General features: G+C 38.2%; 1 protein-coding gene across 3 annotated transcripts; it reads left to right on the top strand.

The window, feature by feature from the left end:
* Window positions 1–112: 112 nt before the first annotated feature.
* Window positions 113–24,396, top strand: syncripl (synaptotagmin binding, cytoplasmic RNA interacting protein, like). Of its 3 annotated transcripts, XM_051866913.1 has the most exons (14): window positions 159–276; window positions 6,443–6,633; window positions 7,310–7,468; window positions 10,547–10,665; window positions 11,949–12,056; window positions 12,161–12,274; window positions 12,405–12,581; window positions 12,669–12,804; window positions 15,527–15,732; window positions 15,982–16,131; window positions 16,212–16,333; window positions 20,644–21,007; window positions 21,185–21,211; window positions 23,007–24,396. In XM_051866913.1, the coding sequence occupies exons 3-14, from the start codon at window positions 7,321–7,323 to the stop codon at window positions 23,043–23,045; spliced, it is 1,710 nt and encodes a 569-aa protein (XP_051722873.1). In that variant the 5' UTR covers window positions 159–276; window positions 6,443–6,633; window positions 7,310–7,320; the 3' UTR covers window positions 23,046–24,396. The 3 variants fall into 3 exon arrangements, with proteins under 3 accessions (XP_051722872.1, XP_051722874.1, XP_051722873.1); XM_051866912.1 differs by lacking the exon at window positions 6,443–6,633 and having other exon boundaries at window positions 113–276; XM_051866914.1 differs by lacking the exons at window positions 6,443–6,633; window positions 21,185–21,211 and having other exon boundaries at window positions 113–276.
* Window positions 24,397–25,810: the final 1,414 nt, after the last annotated feature.

Genomic DNA, 25,810 nt, shown 5'->3' on the forward strand with positions numbered 1-25,810 from the left:
TCCAGTTTACCTATTGTTTTTAAACTAGTAAGCAGTACACTGCGCAGTATGCGAACGCAGTCAGTGTAATGTGACCCCTCCAATGGCAGTCTGAGAAACCCCGTACAACCGGAAGCGGAAAAAAAAACTCCCGCGGCATGAGTTTCGCCGCCATTTTGCATCAGACCTATTGAAAAGAGTGAGATAGCAGACACGGCGGGATTTGGCCACTTTATCTTCTTTCAGTACATTTCTCTCTGGATTTATCCCAACATAATCCAAGATATTAACTGACAGGTATGAGAACGTCTCTTCAGATTTCATGAACGCGGAGTCCGTTGTGTTCGCGGTGAAGTGATGCTTTGGCTTCAGTAGAGAGTAGAGAGTGATCGCACCGGCTTCTGTGGCGGCTCGCACGCGGCTCAACTCATCACATATCAGATGAGGGGCATTCTTACACATTTTTTGCATAATTCACGGACTATTGTTCGCTTTCTATCCACGTAGAAGTAGTGTGGTAAAGTCATGATGTGGTTGCTGATCAAACACGATGTCGCCCCCTCCCCTAACAAACACACACACACACACACACGTTGTCAAACAAACAAATTTAACACGTCCAACCACGACTGAAGTTTGTTGTGAAAGTGTTCTCTTGTCTTTTTTAAAGCAGAAAACGTGTAAATTGTGGTTGAAAGACTCATCGGAGGTGCTGAAATAGGCTTTATTACAGCGCAGAGTGTCCACGTAGCTCATGTGTGTTGTGGCCTAGTGAGTGTGTTCTTGTCATTCAGCATCTGCACACTGACACAACAAAGAGACACAGCCCGATGAGAATACATGACAATTAGTCATTTTATCCACCCTGACTTGTGTTTGAAGTCGAATTTAAACGTTCGCCAAGGAGTGAGTTGATGAAGTCTGTCGCTTATTATGTCAATAAACGGCGTCAATCACGTTATTTACCGAAGTAATGAATTATAAAGCGCGAATGTGTCAGAGGTTTGTAAGCTGCACTGATATCGTGACAGAAGTGGCCGTTTTCTCTGTAAACATCATCTCTCAGTGCTCGTGCTCGTGAAGCGGGAATTATTCGGCCGGGGGAACACGTGGAAGTCTGAGTGATGAAATACAGATAAAACGATGCCATGTTTTTTTGGACATGATGCCGTCAGGGTGTTGTTTAAAGTGAGATTATAAATATAATGTACTATTATTAATAATGTGCTAAAATATTATTATAAATACCATGAAACGTGAATGTGATCATTACACGAATTTTGAGTGGCCAGTGCTGAAGTCTACAGAATAGAGTTGCCAAATTCATCAAAGGAAAATAAACTCGAAATATTTTTACTGTACCACATAGTGTGTCATTTCGGTCTCTGCACTTAAGTATTTTTGCCTGAAATAAATGCTAAAATCTCAGACATGAGCATATTTGTTTTGCTTAAAGTCACCGTGAACTCAAAATTGACTGTTCTTATTATTTATGGACTATTGCAGTATTTGTTATACGTGATTTATTCGTCCACATTGTTTTTTTTTTAAATTAATGATTCTCGTAATTTTGAATCAGAATAACTGCCCCTCCCTCTTGCAGTGACATCTATTCTCGACGAGGGCGGGGCAATATGTCACTCACATGAGATCCACCAATAGCAAGCCACAACCATCCAATCAAAATCAAGCCCCGCCCAACATTTTTTTTTCACTCCATTACATGTCACAATAGGGTAGAAAAGACTAATGCAACTTCAAATTGTTTAAATGAATTGTGCATAAATAATTCACTCATTTTCACAGTTAACAAATAATATGAACTATATTAGTGCTTATTAACAAAGCTGTCAGTACATTTTAAAAGTTAGGGCTGCACGATTTATCGCACGTTATGGAAAATAACATTAAATTCATGCTTAAACGCGGTTCTTAGTGCGATTATGAAATCGCAAATTCTGCATCGCAAATTATAATGTACATTTGAAAAAGCAACACGCGTCAAACATCTTTACAGACATGAGTAGCATTTATTAAAATCTTGTCCAACAAAAGACAACATTTAATAACATGTTTTTACTCGACTCACTTTATAACGACAGTTTAGCATCCCTCTGTGAGATGATGTGACTTCTTAGAATAAGGCAGTCGTGTGTTTATTAGTCATGTTTAATCAATCAAAGCGTTTCAATCTAATGTTTATTCAGCTACAGCGATAGTATGGGATTTCCTGGAATGACACGTGTTATCATCTTTTGCGGCAGGTCGTATTTGCAGTTTCTGCGCAAGAGCGCCCTCTGGCTTTCAGATGAAGCACTTACTATTGATCACAGAGCTCTGACAAGCTGCGCATAAAATAAATCGCAAATCGTCAAAAATGCTCAAATGGTATAAAATCCCCTGAATGTTTAAACTGACAGGACCTAAAACACGTTCAAATGATAAACTTTTATTGTATTATGGTTAGGGATGTGCGAGACTAGCCGATTAGTCGATTAAATGATACTGCTGCTAGTCGACTTGGAAAACACTAGTCGTTTACACGTAACTTTTTTTTTTGCACATTTAATGTTTTGCTTTATATTTTTACAAAGGCTACATTTAAATTACCGTCATGTTAATGTTACATATTGAAATTAATATATTATTTTGAAAAGTGTATATCTGCAGCGGAAAACAAAATCATTTAATTTTACCTCAGATTTTGCATGCATTGGTTTTCTCTGTGGCGCTCGCGGCGGGTTCAGAGAAATGTCCGATCGGAAGGTGAGCAAGGTTTTTAATCGAGTTTTTCTTGTGTTGTCATGTGTACAGATAATGTTCATACACAAGAAGCGTGTTCAAACCCAGACACGCAAGTGGTTGCCGAGGTAATGAACAACAATACCTTAACGCGCCGACTGGGGGGGCGGGGTTAGACTAGTCGACTAGTCGGTTGTAAAATTTCTGTTTAAACGGTTATGAAATTAGTCGTTGCACACATCGCTAATTATGGTCAAACTTTGCAATTAATCAGAGAATCACATGCGTTTTGAACCGTGGTGTTTGGTCCGTATGAATTAACGATCCCTATGCTAGACTTCGCACATCCTGCGATGTGACTATCGTGGATGCGCACATCGCGATTTCGATGCTAAAACGATACATCGTGCAGCCCTATTGTGTTACTAGTATAAGTGGTCTACATTATTTTAAATATATCTAGTCAATGACAGAGTGCAAGCATATTCATATTTTTCAGTATTTTCAGCTTCAGAATCGTGAATTTTTTTTCTTTAGATGGATTAATTTTATATAATTTTTTTTTTTATATATATATATATTTATTTTTATAGGTATCGTGCATCAACATTGTCCTGTGCATTGGTTTTTCCAGCTCCAAGTCTATTCATTTCCACCCCCAATGTAATACCAAATTTAGCATTTTAAGCAACAGTTAATTTTTGATCTCTTTTTACCATATGTCTTTAAGTATCGCAATAATATCGTATCGTGAGTTCAGTATTGTGATATGTATCGAATTGTGACATGAGCGTATCATTACACCCCTACAATATATGGCAAAAAAGCAACTATATATATATATGACAATTGTTCATTACCATGATATTATCTGAGACCGTCTCCACATTCAGCACTTTAACATGATTCAGTATTTGGTCTGGGCATTTTTCTGTTTTCTTATTACTTACTAAAAGGGTCAGGTAGCTTCTTTTTTTTTTTTCCTAGCAGCAGTTTGATTAAAATATCTACAGTATGAATATATAAGGGGAAGTGTCTATATTAAAGGCTGTAACTGCTCACAGTCTTTAAAGGTGTAATCAGCAGACAGAATTGTCAAAATGCCTGTTTTCAAACAGGTTATTCCCGAACGCTTCCCCCATCTGTCATCGGTCAGACAGATGGTCCTACTTCATAGCATTGATTGACTTTAATGTGTTGGACTGGTTGTGATGTTTGAACAAACAAAGCCATATTTTGAAAGTTCCAGTCAATCAAACTTTGAATGTCTTGTGAATATTACATTGAGATACAAGGAAGTGTTTAAATAGAGTAGATTACTCTTTAGCTTGAATCCACTTTTTTGTAGGGATGTTCTGATCTGATCTCAAGGATCGGTATCTGGGCCGATTAATTATTTTTGATTAAAACTGATTAATATTGGCTATACTAAAAGGATAGTTCACCCAAAAAAATAAAAGTTTGCTGTTAATTTACTCATCCTCAGGCCATTCAAGATGTAGGTGTCTTTTTCTTCAGTAGAACAGCAAAGAAGATTTTTAGCTGAAACTGTGGTCCTCGTTGATTAATATAATGGAAGTCGATGGGTGCCATCACTTTTTTTGAGATTAAAAAAAACACATACAGGCAAAACAAAATTAATACCCGTGGCTCCTGATGATTCATTGAGGTTTTATGAAGCAAAGCGATTGGTCTCTGCAAGAAACTGAACATTTACAACATTATTACCTGTAATCCACAGCCTCGGCAAACCGCCCTGAGCGCATTCATGGCAGTCTGGAGCATGAGTTTCCTGTTGCCTAATGAAGTCTGAGCGGGAGCAAGCTCACACATGAGCTGACGTTGTGTTTGTTTACAACAGAGGACATGCGTGTTGTATTTTTCATTAAAATGCTTGTGCTTATCCTGGATTCCGCGATTTATATATATAAAAAATAAGATTACGTTCACGTGTGCGATCTCAATTGGGAAGATTGACTTTTCACAGATTTTCAAAGTTTGAGCTTACACACATGCGTCGTCATGCGACAGTCGTGAACGCACTCAGGGCTGTTCAACAAAGCCATGGATAACAGGTAATAATGCTGAATTATCTCTTTAAGCCTGATCCTTTATTTTACGTCAGCTGTCATGCAGGTGTCGTGCAATAGGTGGCGGTATGCACCTTCAAGTTCAAGGACATTAAGTATTAAAGGGTTAGTTCACCCAAAAATGAAAATAATGTCATTTATTACTCACCCTCATGTCGTTCCACACCCGTAAGACCTTCGTTCATCTTCAGAACACAAATTAAGATATTTTTGTTGAAATCCGATGGCTCAGTGAGGCCTCCATAGCCAGCAATGACATTTCCTCTCTCAAGATCCATTAATGTACTAAAAACATATTTAAATCAGTTCATGTGAGTACAGTGGTTCAATATTAATATTATAAAGTGACAAGAATACTTCTTGTGCGCCAAATAAACAAAATAACGACTTTTCAACAATATCTAGTGATGGCCAATTTCAAAACACTGCTTTGGAGCTTTATGAATCTTTTGTTTCGAATTAGTGATTCGGATCTCCTATCAAACAGCTCAACTGCTGAAATCACGTGACTTTGGCGCTCCGATTCACTGATTAGATTCGTTAAGCTCTGAAGCAGTGTTATGAAATCTGCCCATCACTAGATATTGTTGAAAAGTCGTTATTTAGTAAAGTATTCTTGTCGCTTTATAATATTAATATTGAACCACTGTACTCACATGAACTGATTTAAATGTTTTTAGTACATTAATGGATTTTGAGAGTTTGAATGGCTTTGCTCTCAATGGAGGCCTCACTGAGCCATCGGATTTCATCAACAATATCTTAATTTGTGTTCTGAAGATGAACGAAGGTCTTATGGGTGTGGAACGGCTAATTAATGACATTATTTTCATCAAATACAAGAAGTTTATATCTGTAGTCCATTATTGATAATTGTGACCACACAGCCTGTTTACAGTGTCTACTGATACCAATGGCGCCGATACCAATTATTTGTATGTTTATGTGCCTAATAACCGATATATATAACCGCAATTACCGAGTCCATCTCATCTGGCATATTATCAGAATTATTGATAGTGTTTCTGTCGGTCTCTAGATTATGAAATACCTGCTGTGTTTATTTAGATGTTTATCAGCTAAATAAATGTTATATAGTAGACGTTAATATAAGGAGTTTTAATGAGTGGATGTTGTTAAAAGTTACATACGATGACCATCAGCCCGGTGAGTGAACGGCACTATGAACGAAACTTCACGAGACTAGTGATGATGAGCATAGACGAAGAAGAGAATTAAATTCAGCACTTTTATTTCCAACATGCACTCATTCAAGGCTGTTTTATTTCATTCATGTAAAGTTATGTCTTTATTGGGACAGGACTTGACGGATTACATGGCTCTGTGAGCTTGTCTCTGTTTTTTAGCGCCAAGTTTAAACTACATAACAAACATTTATGTAACATATCTTAGTAGTTTTACCTTTGAACACCGTTGTTGACTCATCTCCCTTCATACGCAGTGCTTTAAATGATTAGTTCACTTTAAAATGAAAATTAGCCCAAGCTTTACTCACCCTCAAGTTGAATACGAAAGGCGGTCTGGAGGAAAATAGATATTTTACTTCATAACTTGTTAAATATGGATATTTTTTTTTTTTTTATATATACAAATGCATCGCTTCACTTCAGAAGGACTTTATTAACCCCTGGAGCCGTGTGGATTGCGTTTATGATGGATGGATGCACTTTCTTCAGCTTCATACTCGTTGCTCCCATTCACTGCCATTATAAAGCTCGGATGCGTCAGGATATTTATTAATATATCTCCGATTGTGTTCATCAGAAAGAAGAAAGTCATATACACCTAGGATGGCTTGAGGGTGAGTAAAGCTTGGGCTAATTTTCATTTTAAAGTGAACTAATCCTTTAATGGCGGTCTTGCGCGCGAATTCTCAAAACGGCCACAAAATGGCGCCATTTATCGGTGAGTCCGATATTACAAAACCGTTTATTATAATGGAAAAACATATTTTGACTAGTTTCAATGCTATGCACAAGTAATTTTTTATGATTTCTATGTTTTGACTCTCCTAATAACTATATGATCAGTAGACTACAATAATAAAAATGTTATCAATTTTGTGAGTAACAAACAATATATAATGTTGTTGTTTTATAACATTAATAATACAATTAAATTGTTTTGTAGTCTAGATGGTTGCAAATTTCTTTGTTTTTGGATGTTTTATTAAATATTTTTCATTTGATAAAGAATGGATGTTGTTAAATCCTATACAATACAAGTTACTTTAAATACTGTAAATATTATTGTTTGAAGGTTTAACAGGTCATCTGTATCTCTAATAAAAACTTCATGCGTATTGCATAATAAAAGAATAATCAAATGCTGTTTACAGTCATTACACACCTCTTACAGTGAGTAAAAACAAGTTTGTCCTGCTCTCTTCTTTCATGGTTATGAAGACAGCCGTCGGGCTCCAGATCACTTAACTTTGACCCAGTTTTGGATTAATTTGGCCCCTTACATCTGCACAGGTCACGGAGACATGGCCACGGAGCATATAAATGGAAATGGTACGGATGAACCAGTGGAGTCTTCAGCTGCGGTTACCCATTCAGAGCACTTCCAGACACTACTAGACGCGGGCTTACCTAGACAAGTTGCAGTCAAACTAGACGAGATTTACATAGCAGGTGAGACATTATGCATCTAACGCTCCATAGGATTTCATGTACTGTGGTAATCGTTTTTGGCTGTTGGAAGCATGTCGCACAACTTCCAGTGTTTTGTGTACTATTTATTTATCTTTTTAACTATTGGGACTGATTGTTTATGTACGGAGACTTATTTCCTCCACGGAATAAGCAAGGTCTCCAGATAAACTTGCAATTGTGAGGGGGGAAAAAAGTCCAAATTGTGAGAGAAAAAGTGGCAATTACCTTTTTTTTTTTTTTTTTTTTTTTTTTTTTTGTGTGTGATAAAGTCAAAATTGTGAGATAGTCGCGGTAACCTTTTTAGTCTTTTTATTCTGTGGCGGAAACAAATTGTGAGATGTAGGATGTCCATTTCAGACAACCGAAGCTTGTTAACCTATCATTAACTGTTAACCGACAAGATTGTTAAATTAAAATAGTCTGTGAACCATTAAAAAACTGTAACAAGTATACGCTTAGTTTCGGTTCATTTTTGTGACGCGCTCCACAAACAAGTTCGTGGAAAGGAAACCTTGATGGCAGAAAGCGCATTCTGTTTGTTTTATTTTTTAATAAAGCACAATGTTTTGTTTTTATTGTGAGTGTACACAAACAAAAGTAAACCCTTTACAGTTTCGATACTCTTATCTGCATGATCATAAATGAGTATTTTAAGTTGTTTCCGCTGTTATAAGGAAAAAATTCAAGTGATCGCGCAGACGCCTCACACACATATCAGTTCTAGCATTGCTAACTTGACATCAGAACCTGTTTATTATCAAAATAATATAGTCAACCAAAAATAAAAAGCTACACTGCTCAATTTAAACGGGTAGTTCATCCAAAAATGAATTTTGTCATCTTCTACCCACCCTCATGTCTTTCCAAACCTGTATGAGTTTCTTTCTTCTGTTGAACACAAAACAATATATTTTAAAAGAAACACAAAGAATATATTATAAAGAATGTTGGTAACCAGACAGTTGACGGTAGCCTTTGACTTCCATAGTTTTTTTTTTTTTTTTTTTCTTTTCTATGGAAGTCAGTGGCTGCCGTCAACGGTTTGATTACCAACATTAAAGGTGGAGTAAGCCATGTTTCAAAAACGCTGTTGGACATTGTTGATATTTGAAATCAGCCCAAACAAACCCATCCCTCTCTTCATTGCTCCGCCTCCAGAACTCACCCTCCAATCCTAACCACCCTGCTCCGAGTTGGTCTCAAACCCCAGCCCGATCGCTGCTGGCAGGCGAGGCGAGTGCACTAACAATGACGCTAAACACTGTTACGCACGCAATGTGAGAGTGGATGTCTGTTTAGCACAGCTGACGGGCAACAAAAATAAGCGCAGATGATGAACAAACAACAAGGAAGCACAAAAAATGAACGTACAGTACACAAGAGTAAATACAAACAAGTGTTCATTGTTGATCGCCAACAGCACTGCAGCTCCAGAAAAACCCAGTGTTACTCACATGTGAAGCAGAATCAAAGCAGCCTCTGCGTCTGTTTTCAGGCCGTCCTGCTTGGCTCTCTCTAGCGCTATATTATTTTGAGCTCTCTTGCTTCAAATCTCCCTGTTGCTCGTTCTGTCTCCTCGACCGTCATACGCTCCCTAATGCTGATTGGTTACACATTTGTTGTTGGTGTCGGTCCAACTAACTTCCAAACAGTGTTTTTGAAATATGGCTTACCCCACCACAAAATGTCATCATCTGTATTCAGCAGAAGAAAGAAACTCATATAGGTTTGGAACTACATGAGGGTGAGTAAAAGATGACAAAATGTTCATTTTTGGGTGAACTATACCTTTAAATAGTCCGTAGTACAATCCTGTGCCATTCATGCCAAGCACATTTTTGCGCATGTGAAGGATGATGTTTTATGTGGATATTGGCGTGCGAGTGCAGTACAAAGTCTAGTTTACATCGCAAATATAGAAACATTTGGATTAATGCCGATTGAGAGGGGTAGGTTTCTGTTTCAGTTTCGCTTGAAATAAATTCATTTTGGCTAGGCGTTTATTTGTTTTTCATTCTTCTGTTCTGAATACCATTAAATTGAAATGATTTGTTGAGTGAGCGGAACTAAAATAGCTTACAGCTGTGTTTATAGTGCTTGTAATGTTTAGCTTTATTTACCGGTATTTTACATTTATGTAATAACAAGATGCGACTTACTCGCAACTTTTTTTTTTTTTGTCTCAGAAGCTCAATTTTATGTGTGTAGCGCATTTTTAACCATGCAGCAAATGCTTTCAAAATAACTTGAAAAATTACTTAAATTAATTTTTAAACCATTTAACCAATAGTTAACCGGTTAATTATTAGCATCACTAATGAAAGATGTAAACTCAGAAAAGTCAGATTTGTGAGATAAGTTGCAATTACCTTTTTTAATTTATTTTATTTTTTCAAGCGTTCATATTCATGCGCCCGATAACCAGTATGCAGAACAATTGCAGTGTGTAAAGCTGTTTGGTGGTCAGATAAAAACATATATTTTCATCTGTGTGTCGGACTCTCTACACTTTTCTTGGGAATGCAACGATACTGTTACAGTAATTTATGCAACCAATACATTGAAGCCATTGTTTTGTCCTGTTGACCGTATGCACTGCCATTGTTGGCTGTTATTTGTAGACACTCACCAAATGGCACCATTTTATTGGCCAATGTAATATTGGAGGAACCAATAACCGTTTGAGTAGACAAGTGTGAATATTGGTATCAGCTTAACTGATCACTTCTCAGTTTGCATGAACTGATTTGTACCTTAAAAGCAAATTAAACCATGGAAATGAGTTTGGCGTTGGGGAAGCGTGCTGCCAAATGCACACATGCGGGACAATGGCAGCAGCTGGTCGTGATTCGATGGTTAGTGCTTATAAAGGACTGTCCATGAGATCCAGTCAATGGCTCTGCTCTACTGTGTCAAATTACACATGACATCAGTCGAGGAAAGTACAGCAGTAGTTCAGATCACCTCTTTCATCAGGATTTTAAAATTGTATCTTATATCCAGTTAATTTAAATGTGTTGACAGGTTGTAGTGGCTTAATTATGTGTTTTTGTGCAGGGCTCGTGTCTCACAGCGATCTCGATGATCGGGCGATTGAAGCGCTGAAAGAGTTCAATGAAGAAGGTGCGCTGCAAGTTCTCCTGCAGTTTAAAGACAGCGACCTGTCGCATGTTCAGGTATGTTTGAGAAAGCAGAACTAATGCAGTCGGACATCTAATGTTCTGAGAACACTTTCATTTCACCTGGTTTCTTTTCATTTACGTCTTTGGCATTCATTATTGTTTAATTTTGACACGTTATGATTTCTCTTTAACTGAGATCTGTTAAATCATAATAGCTAAAATAACACGGCATTGATTAAAATGTACATACATTGAAGTAAAGAATTGCAAACATGATTTGTTAATCAGATATGTATATGCTTACACTGGCTGTAGCAGAAACACTTTGTGTAATTATCATAAATCAACTTACTAATAAATTAAGTATAGTTATCAGGACTCGGCACTAATTTTGACTGGTTCTGTCACAAACAAGGTGTTTTTAAACTTGTAAAAACCAGTGAAATTTCTCAAATCTAATTTCAGTACCACAACAAAAACTACTTCAAACAGTTCAAACAGTATGAAAGGCAAGTGAACTGTGAGTAAATAAATGAGAACAAATAAACAAATTACAAGCGATAGCACAAATAAACGAACAAAAATACAAATAAAATAAACAGTGCTTTAGGTTTTCAGGTAGGTATAACCGTATTCAGGAACAGAAACTGAATAAAGTCATCAGTAGGGCTGGGCATTGATGCAAATTTCACAATTCAATTAGATTTTGATTTACAAGCTTGTGATTTTGATTGTTTCAATTGTTTCAACAGCATAGAGTAAAAGATTGATTCTTGGGATTGAAGAATCGATACTGGTTCATCAAAAACAGAATCAATCAAATTGATATTTTCATCCCATCAAATGTAAAATAACACTGCATAGTCTTTACTGTATAAATCAAATATAGATGAATCCTTATTAAAGCTGCATAAGTTATTCAGTCAAGAGCAGTGAGTGATTTTCTGTTTTTTTTGTCTAATGCACTGATCTAATATACTGAAACACATCTGATTTTCTCCCAACTGTTTAAGTTCATTTAATACAGACTGTGTTTACAAGGGTATTTGTCCGTCTTGTATTTGTTCATTCGAGCGTGATAAGACATGAAAGAGAACTTAATTTGTCTCAATTTGTGCACAGAAAACCATCAGACCATCTGCGAGTACTGAATTAGTTCTCTTTAGTGCGTTCTTCTGATCGAATGGTTTAAAATCGCTTGAATGTTTAAATTGGAACAGCTTGCAAATTATTACATTTCGTTTATCATTTGTCTCGGGCTGTCAGGCACTCCTTACTCCTGTCCACTTGTAGGCACACAAGCACTCCTGCTCACCTATTGCTCATGTTTCTAACAGAATAAAAGTGCCTTCCTCTGCGGCGTGATGAAGACATACAGACAGAGGGAGAAACAGGGGACCAAAGTGTCAGACTCCACTAAAGGACCAGATGAGGCCAAAATCAAAGCAAGTTTACTTGTTTTCTCTTGTTGTGTGTTGTTCATTGTTCGTTCTCTTTCCATTGATAACTTAAGTTTAATGCTCAAGTATTTTATTTGCTGCTACTTCAGGCTTTGCTCGAAAGAACTGGCTATACGCTTGATGTGACGACAGGCCAGCGCAAGTATGGTGGTCCTCCTCCAGGGTCGACCCATGCCGGAGTACAGCCCACCGTCGGCACAGAGGTTAGTGCTGTAGTCGAGACCAAATGACAGATGGCTTCTGTATGCACAAACTGTACCATCAAAAATGTATTATGTTATCAGTTTTATTATGGCTGATCTTGGTCTGATGATGTCTTTTAAACATTCATAGATTTTTGTGGGAAAGATCCCAAGAGATCTGTTTGAAGATGAGCTGGTCCCTCTGTTTGAGAAAGCTGGGCCTATATGGGATCTGCGTCTGATGATGGACCCCCTCAGCGGGCTGAACAGAGGATACGCCTTCGTCACTTTCTGCACTAAAGAGGCTGCGCAGGAAGCGGTCAAACTTGTAAGCGATTGTCCTTACTGTTTGTCTCTGGTCACCTTGTCGGAGTCAGCAAAGTCTTTTGGGTTCTGATTGTAGTATTTCCTGCAGTGTAACAACAACGAAATTCGACCTGGCAAACACATCGGCGTATGCATCTCTGTTGCCAACAATCGTCTTTTTGTGGGGTCCATCCCTAAGAGCAAAACTAAGGACCAGATCGTGGAGGAGTTTGCCAAAGTTACTGGTAAGTGTTGGTGTTATCGAGATGCTTACATATTTGCATCAGAAGTCGACTGACATGTCGGTTTTACAGATGATCAGGAAAATCAACACTGATAGTTGGTAATAGGTTTTCTATTTGCACTGGAGGGTTATAGCAACAATATTATGAACTTTAAGGATGGAAACTGCTTAGCTTTCATCTTAATTCATTCAATTCAATTGTGAATAATAAAGATGACACTTGTGCTTCATGCAGATCCAATAATTTATGTGGTCCAGTTTGTTACAGTAAGGATATAAACATGAGCTCTCCATAAAGGATTTATGTTGATCTTAAGTTAATCATAATTTCATGATAATATCAATCGTGTTAATGTGAAAAATGCTGCCCGAGTTTTTGTTTGCTGTTCAAATGCATGTACACAGTTTTCTGTTTTAGTTTTCCGTTTTAGTTTTCCAGACTTCTCTCTCTTCTAACAAAATAAACTTTATGAAATAGCTATGTGCAAAAAAAAAAAAATAATTCAAGAAACATAAATGCATCTAAAACGCAAACATGAAGGCATGTGGATATATAATGTATACAATGCCATTTGAAGATTTCCCTTAAGAAGACCAGATCTGATTTTTCAGATCAGAATCTTCTTTTCTCTTTCTTGTTTTCCTGTACATAATTTGTATATAATGACAATAACAATAAAAAAAAATTCAGTGTCAATAGTAATAAATCATAGCTATTTTTTCAAATTTATTTCATTTGCAAGTAATTACTGGTAGTTTTCTAAAGATTCAGCACTATTCACGCTAAGTGGAAAACTTTTGTTCATATTATTTATTTGAAAAACTATTGGCTGATTAATAGGTTATCAGCCAGATTTTCCACTTAGTTATCTGTAAAGTCGGTAAACCTCTAATATTTCATAAATAATGATAGCGTATCCATTGGGTTACATGGAGATGGTCTGGAGGATAAACTTGACCCTCAAATGCACACTCTCATCACATCAGTTTTTGATAGATAAAAGTAAAATTGCTTTGTCTTTTCATGTGGACTTCAATCATTCTTTACATGGGTATGTGAGCACAAACACTGACTCGAGCTCATTTTTATGTTCTGTAATGTCTGACCTCAGTACATAGCACAGCGCAAGTATTTATTTCGTAAAACGAAAATTTTTGTACACGTATTTGCACAGTATACTGTGTGCGCTTTGTGAGCGATCAGATGAGTAAAAACAAAAACTCAGGCAGCATTTTTCACAAAGTTTGTTGAATTACACTATATTGCCAAGTTTTGAGTCGCCTGCCTTTATGCACACATGAACTTTAATGACATCCCCATTCTTAATCCGTAGGGTTTAATATAGAGTTGGCCCACCCTTTGCAGCTATAACAGCCTCAACTCTTCTGGGAAGGCTTTCCACAAGGTTTAGGAGTGTGTTTATGGGAACTTTTGACCATTCTTCTAGAAGCACATTTGTGAGGTCAGGCAGTGATGTTGGCGAGAAGGCATGGCTCACAGTCTCCGCTCTAATTCATCCCAAAGGTGTTCTGTCGGGTTGAGGTCAGGACTCTGTGCAGGCCAGTCAAGTTCCTCCACACCAAACTCACTCATCCATGTCTTTATGGACCTTGCTTTGTGCACTGGTGCGCAGTCATGTTGGAACAGGAAGGGGCCATCCCCAAACTGTTCCCACAAAGTTGGGAGCATGAAATTGTCCAAAATGTCTTGGTATGCTGAAGCATTAAGAGTTCCTTTCACTGGAACTAAGGGGTCAAGCCCAACCCCTGAAAAACAACCTCACACCATAATCCCCCCTCCACCAAACTTTACACTTGGCACAATGCAGTCAGGCAAGTACCATTCTCCTGGCAAGTGCCACACCTGGACTCGTCCATCGGATTGCCAGACAGAGAAGCGTGATTCGTCGCTCCAGAGAACACCTCTCCACTGCTCTAGAGTCCAGTGGCGGCGTGCTTTACACCACTGCATCCAACGCTTTGCATTGCACTTGGTGATGTAAGGCTTGGATGCAGCTGCTCGGCCATGGAAACCCATTCCATGAAGCTCTCTACGCACTGTTCTTGAGCTAATCTGAAGGCCACACGAAGTTTGGAGGTCTGTAGCAATTGACTCTGCAGAGAGTTGGTGACTTCTGTGCACTGTGTGCCTCAGCATGCGCTGACCCCGCTCTGTGATTTTACGTGGCCTACCACTTCGTGGCTGAGCTGCTGTTGTTCCCAATTGCTTCCAATTTATGATTCCACTAACAGTTGACCGTGGAATATTTAGTAGTGAGGAAATTTCACGAATGGACTTATTGCACAGGTGGCAACCTATCACGGTACCACGTTTGAATTCACTGAGCTCCTGAGAGCGACCCATTCTTTCACAAATGTTTGTAGAAGCAGTCTGCATGCCTAGTGCTTGATTTTATACACCTGTGGCCATGGAAGTGATTGGAACACCTGAATTCAATGATCTGGAGGGGTGTCCCAATACTTTTGGCAATATAGTGTATCAAAATGCCTATATAATAATATTAGTAATAATATTACTACTCTTCATTTCATTTTCAAAAGTTAAACCATCTCGCTAATAAATATATCTATAGAAGAATAGGGAATTTGCTGATAATTTTGTTGCATGTTTCAAGAGTTAATTATTGAAGTGTGATGGATTTGATTTGCCAAAACGAGCTTCAGTTTTCCAGGAAATAATTTTCCATCCTCAATCTCAACAGAGGGCTTGAATGACGTCATCTTATATCACCAGCCTGATGACAAAAAGAAGAATCGAGGCTTCTGCTTCTTGGAGTACGAGGATCATAAAACGGCAGCCCAGGCGCGACGTAGGTTAATGAGTGGCAAAGTGAAGGTTTGGGGGAATGTGGTGACGGTAGAATGGGCTGATCCCATAGAAGACCCCGACCCTGAAGTCATGGCCAAGGTACGTTGTTTTCCATTAGCACAGTGCAAGAATAGCATTTTGTGTTTGATATGACTAAAGTCTTACATCACAATTAGTAATTTTATTTCATGATTACCATATACATCACAATGTAGTTGTTTTTGCTGGAAATATGCTTATGATACCAAAAACAATCACGTTATCATGTCAGTTTTTACTTTACAATTATCGTCTTTGCGAGGCACACTCTCTTGCACTTTTTAATGTATAATGCGCAACTTTCCATAGGTCAAAGTCCTTTTTGTAAGAAACCTGGCAAGCACAGTAACGGAAGAACATCTCGAGAAGACATTCTGCCAGTTTGGCAAACTGGAAAGGGTTAAAAAGCTTAAAGACTACGCCTTCATCCACTTCGAGGAGAGAGATGGTGCTGTTAAGGTAATTATCTCTTCCTCTGCATCGTTTTAGAGGTTTTTGGTAATTTATGCACAGATTTTAATCAAAGTGTTTTTCCACAGGCTCTAGCTGAAATGCATGGGAAGGATTTGGAAGGGGAACAAATTGAAATTGTCTTTGCAAAGCCACCTGATCAGAAGAGGAAAGAGCGAAAGGCCCAGAGACAAGCTGCTAAAACTCAAATGTAAGTTTGTTTTATAGCCATTCATGAATGTCTCACAACTTTCTTCCCCACATAACACAAATGGAGAAACATGGCAGAATTTTTCAGGTGCTCTCAAGGACTAAAAATGACAGCGCATTAGTCCTATGGACTTTTGTTCTGATACTTTAATATTCAAGCCTTCTGATGTCACATGATGCTTTTTGTGAGGAGACTGAAGATTAAGTAGAGCTGCGTTTCCACCGAAATTACCCGGAACGATTTATCCCAGGAACTTTTTTTCCCCCCAGACCTGTTGCTGTCTGTGTTTCCATCGCAGTCTAAAGTACCAAGAAGATTAGGCAAATTAGTCTTGTGACATCCTGGACTCCTCCCAGTCCAGGAAAGATGGCAAGTTCATAGCAAACAACTGTTACTCTCACACACTGCAACAGACTTTTAAAAATGGTGGTTAAAATAAAATTCTGTGTGGAGTCAACCAATCAAAATGTTGCGTGAACTCAACCAATCAGCATGTTCAGCACCCAAGTCCCACCCCTGAAAGTTCCTGAACTTTGAGAAAGTACCACGATTTGGTAATACGATACATCACGATAATGAATATGCACAATGTTATTATCGCGGGCACTTCAAAATACCGTGAATAATTATTTATTATGAATTATTCAAATTTTTTAATGCATTTTAAGAATACTTTCCCCATCAACCGTATAAAAAGCACAACACCGCTGTATTCTGCGTCAAAGGAACACGTACACTCAGATGTAAACAAGCCCGATATGCATGAGAAGCACGTGGCGGAACGAGTGAAGAAGATGCGCTGAATGAAAGTGCACGTTCGCTCTGACAACAGAGGGTGCTGATGGGACAGCAGAAATGCAGCGGTTACCCTGGAAACCCAGTAAACATAGCAGCTGTGCTACTGAACAGTTTTTAAAAAGCTTCAAACAGCCATTCAGTTTTTTTGTATTCGCAATGTTGTTTATCCCAGCACCAAATACTTAATTCTTAAAGACTTAATAGGCTATTTATTTTCAAACTTAAACATTTTTATATTTTAGTCTGCACTACAACATGCCCTAATGATTGAAAATGTTCTGATTATTTGTTATTGTTCAGTAAAACTTAGTGTGACATAAGGCTTGATTAGTTAACATGTTAATTCATTATTACCAAACTGACAATGAAAAATAATTATTAATCTTAATGTTAATTTCTTACTGTTTAATAACATTACTAAAATCAAAAGAATTTATTTAATGGACCTGAGATAAAACTTACAATGATCAGTTGTATTTCTTAACTAACATTAACAAAAAAATAATACTTTCTGTAACAAATCTAGCTATTACTCAATCTTAATGCATTAACTAACATTAAATAATGAGACCTTATTGTAAAGTTACCTGTTGTTCTTTATAATTCTTTTGCACTTTAATGTTTTTACTTTTAATTTTTTTGTGTATTACGTTATTGTATTTAAACATTCAGAGTCCTTTTTTGTTATAAGAAAGAGTTCTTAAACCTGTTATACTATGACAACACTTTTTTTGCAACTTATTTCAATATAGTGATAATACTGTATACCATGATAAAACCTTCAGCAATTATCGCAACATGAAAATTTGATACCGTCACATGCCTAGTACTACCTCGTGAGCAGGGACTTTCTGAGGGGGAAATTTTTACCAGGAACTTCATTTAGACCCTTGTCCCTGCGGTCGAAACACACAGAGTACCACCCTAAAGTCCCTAGTTCCTGCAGTGGAAACGTGGCTTAGTTCACTGATGATTTCACCTCTGCTGTAGGGTATTTGGCTCTTCATAATGTTGATTCAGACAAGTGGTAAGAAAACAACATCCAAAAAACACTTAAGTGTTTATTTTATTGCACTATCTATTTGCGTCTGTAGATTTCAATTACAATACAGGCTTTTGTTTAAAACAACAGTATTTATCTGTAGTTTATTAGTGATTCTGAGTGGTGTGGCACTCGCTATCAGAATAGAGGACTGAATAACACTCATTCACACAGTAACTGGAATTTAAAACTGATGAAAAGGCTCAGTAAACTGTTAGAAGCAATACTCTGTGTGTTGTGCACACACAATAAATCTTCTCTTTGTTCTCTAGCTGTTATGAACTTTTCATTGCGGAGCATTGCTCACCCGTGGCTTCATGTTGCTTTAAGGGCATCATCATCATCTGTCCGGGATGTGCATAAGCGCTTTTGTGCTGCTCTGCATTGGAGCCTTTCATACTAGCTTTGTGCAAACAATAATTAATATTTAGTCTATTTATTTGTTCTACCATATCATGTCTGTTGCCCTATTAAAAATCTCCACCATACATTTCAAAAGAAGTGCATTTTATTGAGCATATAATAGTAGACTAATAGGATAATTTGTAATTGCAGTTTTTAAAACCAAGATTTTACCAGATGTAGCAGTAAGAAGTCTACACTTACATTGACTTCTGTATGTATATTAGGGCTGTCAATAGATTCAAATTTTTATCGCACCCTTTTGTGCAATTAACACACAAGGGTGCAATAACCTCACACACTCTTACCTTGAAATTAAGCATACACCATTTATCTTGTTTAACACATTCATTTTGTCGTCATTTTCTATATCCAGCAAAGTAAACCATCAGATTGAAGGATGATTTTCTCAAACTATTTTCTGCAAGCTTTTTTCAAGGTAAATTTAGGTGTATTTCCAAAAAAGGACACTTGGAGACTCCATAAGGACACCAAATAACCAAATGATATAAGGAATCCATAAAACTCATAAATTTATGCACACCAAAACACATACGAAAAAAAATAAAGAAAAAAACTTCAAGAATTCAGTGTACTGTATATGTGTACAGTTCAACAGCAAAGAGCTTGTTTACATTTTAGACAAGTCAAGTTGCGATACTGAACAGGACCACTTGGAGATGCCAAAAAAAACCCTAAACCAACCGCCTTGACCTGATGGCATACTGTATGCCTACTACAGTACACGAATCCATTCAGAATTACTAAACACAGCAACATACACGACAAATAAAAACATTATCCTGAATGTGTGTGAAAACAACGTGAATGTACTTGTGCATTAATATAGTGTGCGATCAGTGCGTCGAGAGTGCACATACACGGTGTGTTTGCGCATCAATATAACGGACTCACTCGTGCTTATACTGTATGACTCCTGTATGTCACCGCAATCATCATTACATTGATTGTAATCCTCATCCATCAAAACTTTACTAGCGAGACACTGGTTTGCTTTATCCAAGCGAAATCGGGTCAGAGGGTTGGAATAGAAATTTCCACCTACCAGAGTTAAAGGTGTTTGCACAATTGTAGAAACTTAGTGTGATAAACTCCCGACTTCTAAGATCATCTAACTGCATAATGTAAATTATGTTAAAGGGTTGAAAAAAAATGAAAATTCTGTCATTAACTACTCACCCTCATGTCATTCTACACCCATAAGACAACACAAATTAAGATCTTTTGATGAAATCTGAGAGGTACATGACTCGTCCATAGACAGCAATATAATCAACACTTTCAAGGTCCAGAAAGGTACTAAAGACATCGTTAAAACAGTCAACGTGACTGCAGTGGTTCAACCTTAATGTTATGAAGAGACGAGAATACTTTTTTGTGCGCAAAAACAAAACTTTATTCAACAATATCTTCTTCTGTGTAATTCTCCTATGCTCAGCGCTTCCAGGTTCTACGTCAGAAGGCCAATTCATTATTGGCCAGCTCCTGCGTCAGCATCACGCGTATGCATTGTGCTGCTCACGTGAACGCCGTTGGCCAATACTGAGTCGCCGTTCTGACGTAGAACCTGGAAGCGCCAAGTCCCTCCAGGGGGAGTTATTCTTTATATCAGTGCACACTGTTTCTGAACTCCATTGTAGTCGAGTTTTCTTCACAATATTCCGCATTTAATTCATACGCAGAATAAAGGGGCGGGGCCTGGTTGAGTTAGTAAGTGTGTTGAAACTGGCGGTTATGGTAAGGGGCAGGACATTTCCCAAACACCAATCACAACACACTGCTCCAGCCGACCAATCAGAGCACATTGTGCTTTTCAGAAGGAGGGGCTTCATAGAGACAGGAACTAAACAGAGCGTTACTGACAGACTGGGAAGAGAGGAGCTGCAACAAAGATGGGGAATTTTTTTTTTTTTTTTTTTTTAAACACTTCAAGAATGAAAACCTGTTCTAGTAGAGTCCAAAAACAAAATCAAGACTTTGTAAAAGGCCATATTAAAGGGGACATATTGATTTGTCTGTATTTTAAACCATGTGCATTTTGTTTCAGGTATGATGAGTATTATTACTACGGCCCACCGCATATGCACGCCCCGACAAGAGTGAGAGGACGAGGACCTCGAGGAGGTTATTCGTATCCCCATGACTATTACAGCTATGAAGATTATTATGATTACTATGGCTATGACTATCACAACTACCGAGGCGGATACGACGACCCCTACTACGGCTACGATGACTTTCAAGCTCACGTTAGAGGAAGAGGCAACAGAGGAGCCCGTGGCCCCACACTGTCCAGAGGCCGTGGCTCAACCAATACCCGAGGACGGGCCGGTTTCTCTCAGCGCATTGGTCCGGGATCCAGCCGAGGCGGCCGAGGCTCCAGAGGAGGCGTCCAGCAGAGATGTCGAGTGGTACGTGATGTGTGGGTGGAGCATTCCTGGAGTGTTGGCAGGAGGTTTTGAAACCCTGTAGGCTAGATGTTCAGTCTTTTAAAGTAGACTTTATCATGACAAAGGACAGTGATCAAAATACATGTTTTGGCGTTTGTTTCTCCTTCCCCTCCTTTTCATATTGCTTACATATGCAAGGCACCTTGTGGACGAAATGGACCAAAGGTTTGCACTTTCCTTTCATTTCTGGAATCATATTCACAGCACTTAAGTACACTGAATTGTTTTAGTCTGCTGCATATGCAAATTGTCTTCAAGTACTGTAGCACCAGCTGTAATGACACCTGGGCGATGTAGCTAAAATTTCTTTATTTTTCAGCTTTTTGATATTTATGTTTGCCCTAATAATGCACCAGAATTTCAGCGGCCGAGCAAATTCGGTCGAATATTAAGTTTTAGAGGGTTAACGATATCAGTTTCTCGTTTTTAGTCAATTTTCGTTTTGATCTTTTAGTCTGTTTTCAGCACACCGTTTTCCAGCTCAACAAAATGGAGTAGAAACATAATTATACCAAAAGTTATACAAAAAAAAAAGTTTTTTTTTTTTTTTTTTTTTTTTAAACCAACCTCATATGTTTTTACTAATTAAACAAAAGTGAATCAAACTTAAAAACTACTTTAAAAAAAAGCAGTTTCTGCTACTGAACTTTAAATAAGAGACTTTTAAAACACCTGTATTAACACTCTCACATGTGCAAAGATAGAGGATTGTAAAACTAGTAAAGATTGACTCTTCAGGAAACTTAATGTGTTGTAAATATTCTGTCTCCCCGCCTCCACTATAATGCATCTCAATTTTAAAGAATTAATTGTAAAAGTAACAGGTGCACTCCAGCAAAATCAGTCCTGCAACTGAACGTACTCATTTCTCAACTGTGCTGCTTTAGCACACGGATTAATATCGACAAAGATATTGTGCCAGTCTCTAGCCAAGTTTCCATCCAGTTTTTGTTATCGACAAAGCAAATATGCACAAAAAAAAAAGTTCTGAATCTTACGGTCTCCAGGCTGTTTCCATCCAGTTGGCCTTTTACAGATAAAAGTTGTTATATCGCTAAAAAAATCTGCCCTTGAGCCGTTTCCATACATAATTTTGCATGTATCCCAAATTCATAGGCTATCTTTTGCATCCCATTTGTAAAATGTACAGATTAATGAGACAGTTGAAATTCACCAGTAGGCATACTGTGTATTTTCACATATAATATTATTAAATAATAAATATAAGAAGACGACGGTGAAGTGGAACAGCTCGTCTGACAGGGCTTTACTGCCTTTATTTGACGAAGCGCAGGTTTGGACACAGAGGGGTGCAAAACTTTTTTAGGGTCCATAAAAACACTGGTACAGTGAAATATTCAGTCTTTGCTTATAGCAACAGTCTTTAATGCCTTGAACATGCAGTCAAGCCTGTCGCGGATTGACGCGGCCAAGAATGCATTCAAAGCAAAAGATCATTCAAAGCAAAAACAGATTCTGGTTTCAGAGTTCAACAACATCAAACCGATCAGGAACATCAAATCGCTGTTGATTGATTTTTTTTTTTTTTTTTTTTTTTCTTTTTTTCGCCCCCCCTCAGAGACAGACTAGCTGTGACCTAAAACATTTTATTTGTGTATTAACCTCTTTTTAAGTGGTCTGCATCAGCTTAACCGACTTATTCTCACATAACATTTCTAAAATTTTATTAGAGCTTTTTGAGTCAATTAGACTACTTTATTTTCCTTATTTATTTGAGATAAAATTCTATATTAATACATTGCACTTCCTTGGATGGAAACCTGGCTACTGGCACTGATGTCTTCAGATCATGTTCCTTTTAAAATGGTCTGGTAACTGGATTTTCCGAACTTCCGAATCTCCTGTGCTTTTGTTGTAAAGGTCTTGCATGAACCTGACTAATTATATACCGTTACTTGTGTTTGCATAAATAAAGCATGCATATCTTTTGTTCCACCAGGGAAAGGGGGTCGAGGCTGGTCCTGACCAGGTAGTATGAAGACTGACTTGTTGTTGGGGTTACACCGGATGCTACCAGTGTTCATAAGGTTAAAGCAAACTCAATGATATTCCAGCCTGTATTGAAGCATATCTCCTGTACTGCCACTCCCAAAAAAACCATAAGAGTTCAAACAAAATCCCCAACTTGCAGTTTTCACATTCGGAGCCCGTCTAAATAAATGAACTCGCTACTGCCCCCGGTTACATAGTCCACGCCTAAACATGACACATTTTGGGACTGAAGTTCAGACTCTCAAGGATACCAATACGTCAGATGTGTTTTGCACTTTTTTTTTTTTTTTTTTTTTTTTTTTTTTTTTACTCCTGCGTTTGAAGTGGCTCAAAGGAGCTTGATGCTGATGTATATTTTTGTGCTAACTACAATTTTTTTTTTTTTTTTGTGGGAATGTCCATGTTAACCTAAAACGTTTGGATTCTGGTAGAGAACATCTGCGGGTTTTTGGTGTAACCGCCTCACATGGACAAGTCAGGCATTCCAGGAACGTGGTTCTTTTCAGAACTTGTCTTTTTAAGGGTCGGTTAACTACCTCAGTAGAGAGGATTCAACTACCCTGCCTGTACTGTAAATAGGGACACTTACAAAAAAAAAAAAAACAAAAACAAAAAAGCATAGGAGCAGGGCTTGTTTCTTATGAAATATGCACAAGGGCAGCAGCTCAGCAGATATTCTTAATGTAATATAGTCAATCTGCTGCTGCTCTGACATTGCAAACAGTAAAACTGGGCATGCAAATGAATCTCATATGATGAGCTGGAACAAGCCCTGCTTTTATTCCCTTTCAACTGAATTAGCTGCCTTGCTTCTTCAGATTATGTAGTTACTGGGTGTATGATTGTATGATAGTTTGGAATAAAATGTTACTTTTGTATTGGCTTAAACATCACAAATGCATCCGCTGCATTTGCTAAGCCCTGCAGTGTCCTTTTTTCTGTCAGTTCTCATGAACACCAGTTCAATGAATTATGTAGGTTTTATAATCAATCATGACTATTTTCAAACGATCGATATTAATGCTTGCCACTTTCCTGTGGTTGCGATCACAGGCAAGAGATGAACTCATTTCTGTAGAAAAAAGGACACTGCAGCTTCAGTTTATATTCCATATATAGCAAGCAGGTGACCGAACCATTCAACCGGTTTTGTACACAGTTAACTCCCTCTCGATAAAGCTGTAACATTGCAACCTTTTGAAAAGATGTGAGCAGTTTTAAACTATTGTTGGTGGCCAACAACGTTTTTGCATTCCAGCAAATAAATTGTTTTATACTGTAAAATGAGGTGAGTGTAACTTATTTTTGTAATAAAGGTTTTGAATTCTATCTTACAACCTGTTCACTGTCATCTTGTTGTCTGGAAAGATATTTACATGCTGCTAGTTTGTGTAAGTGGTTGGTAATTTTGGATCATGTAGAGTAAAACTTGCCCACAAGCTCATGTGAACCAATTCAAAACCAGCGTCTGCTCACTTCCCATTGCTATATGCCATACAAATGACAGTCCACTCCAGGAATCTCTGTAAAATAAATATGGTTTTGTTAATTCTTCTATTTCTCTGCCCTAAAAAAGTCTGGGCTAAGTCTAATAAAAGTCAAGTCATAGAGATCTCAAATTTCCTGGGATGGGTACAAATCCCACCCACACATCCCTTCGACACTGGCTGTATAAGGCATAAGATATTAAGAATTATTTGCTTTTTAGTTCAGAATTCTCAAACCATATAGTTATCAAAAGTGTTTTGTTTTTTTTGTTTATTTGTCAAAGATCAATGTAAAGATGTAAGCCAATTAAATGGTCTTGGGGTATTTCAGAAAGCAGGTTGTGTGCATGTGTATATATATGTATGTGTATAACATTATGACCACCTTCCTAATATTGTGTTGGTCCCCCTTCTGCTGCCAAAACAGCCCTGACCCATCAAGGCATGGACTCCTCTAGACCCCTGAAGGTGTGCTGTGGTATCTGGACCAAGATGTTAGCAGCAGATCCTTTAAGTCCTGTAAGTTGAGAGGTGGAGCCTCCATGGATCGGACTTGTTTGTTCAGAAAATCCCACAGATGCTCGATTAGATTGAGATCTGGGGAATTTGGAGCCCAAGTCAACACCTCAAACTCGTTGTTGTGCTCCTCAAACCATTCCTGAACCATTTTTGCTTTGTGGCAGGAGCATTATCCTGCTGAAAGAGGCCACAGCCACCAGGGAATACCGTTTCCATGAAAGGGTGTACATGGTCTGCAACAATGCTCAGGTAGGTGGTACGTGTCAAAGTAACATCCACATGGATGGCAGGACCCAAGGTTTCCCAGCAGAACATTGCCCAAAGCATCACACTACCTCCGCCGGCTCGCCTTCTTCCCATAGTGCATCCTGGTGCCATGTGTTCCCCGGGTAAGAGACGCACACACACCCGACCATCCACATGATGTAAAAGAAAATGTGATTCATCAGACCAGGCCACCTTCTTCCATTGCTCCTCGGCCGCCCATGACCCTGTCGCCGGTTCACCACTGTTCCTTCCTTGGAGCACTTTTGATAGATACTGACCACTGCAGACCGGGAACACCCCACAAGAGCTGCAGTTTTTGAGATGCTCTGACCCAGCATACCTCAAGTAAGCAAGGTTTGGGTTAATCAACCAAGAGTTCAGGGCATGTTTGACAGTAAGCCTTGCCTTCTGGAATACCCCCAGGTGCCTATTTAATTTTCCTGTATTTGTTTAACGGATTGCCTAATCTTAATGAAAC

This window comes from Ctenopharyngodon idella, chromosome 17 (genome assembly GCF_019924925.1).
Source record: "Ctenopharyngodon idella isolate HZGC_01 chromosome 17, HZGC01, whole genome shotgun sequence".
NCBI lineage: Eukaryota > Metazoa > Chordata > Actinopteri > Cypriniformes > Xenocyprididae > Ctenopharyngodon > Ctenopharyngodon idella.

Excerpts from the sequence above, each read along its gene's own strand:
- syncripl (XM_051866912.1), top strand. The coding sequence starts at position 7,321 with ATGGCCACGGAGCATATAAATGGAAATGGTACGGATGAACCAGTGGAG. Across the intron at positions 16,334-20,643 it reads CAAGCTGCTAAAACTCAAAT|GTATGATGAGTATTATTACT; the intron begins GTAAGTTTGTTT and ends ATTTTGTTTCAG. Across the intron at positions 21,008-21,184 it reads TCCAGCAGAGATGTCGAGTG|GCACCTTGTGGACGAAATGG; the intron begins GTACGTGATGTG and ends TACATATGCAAG.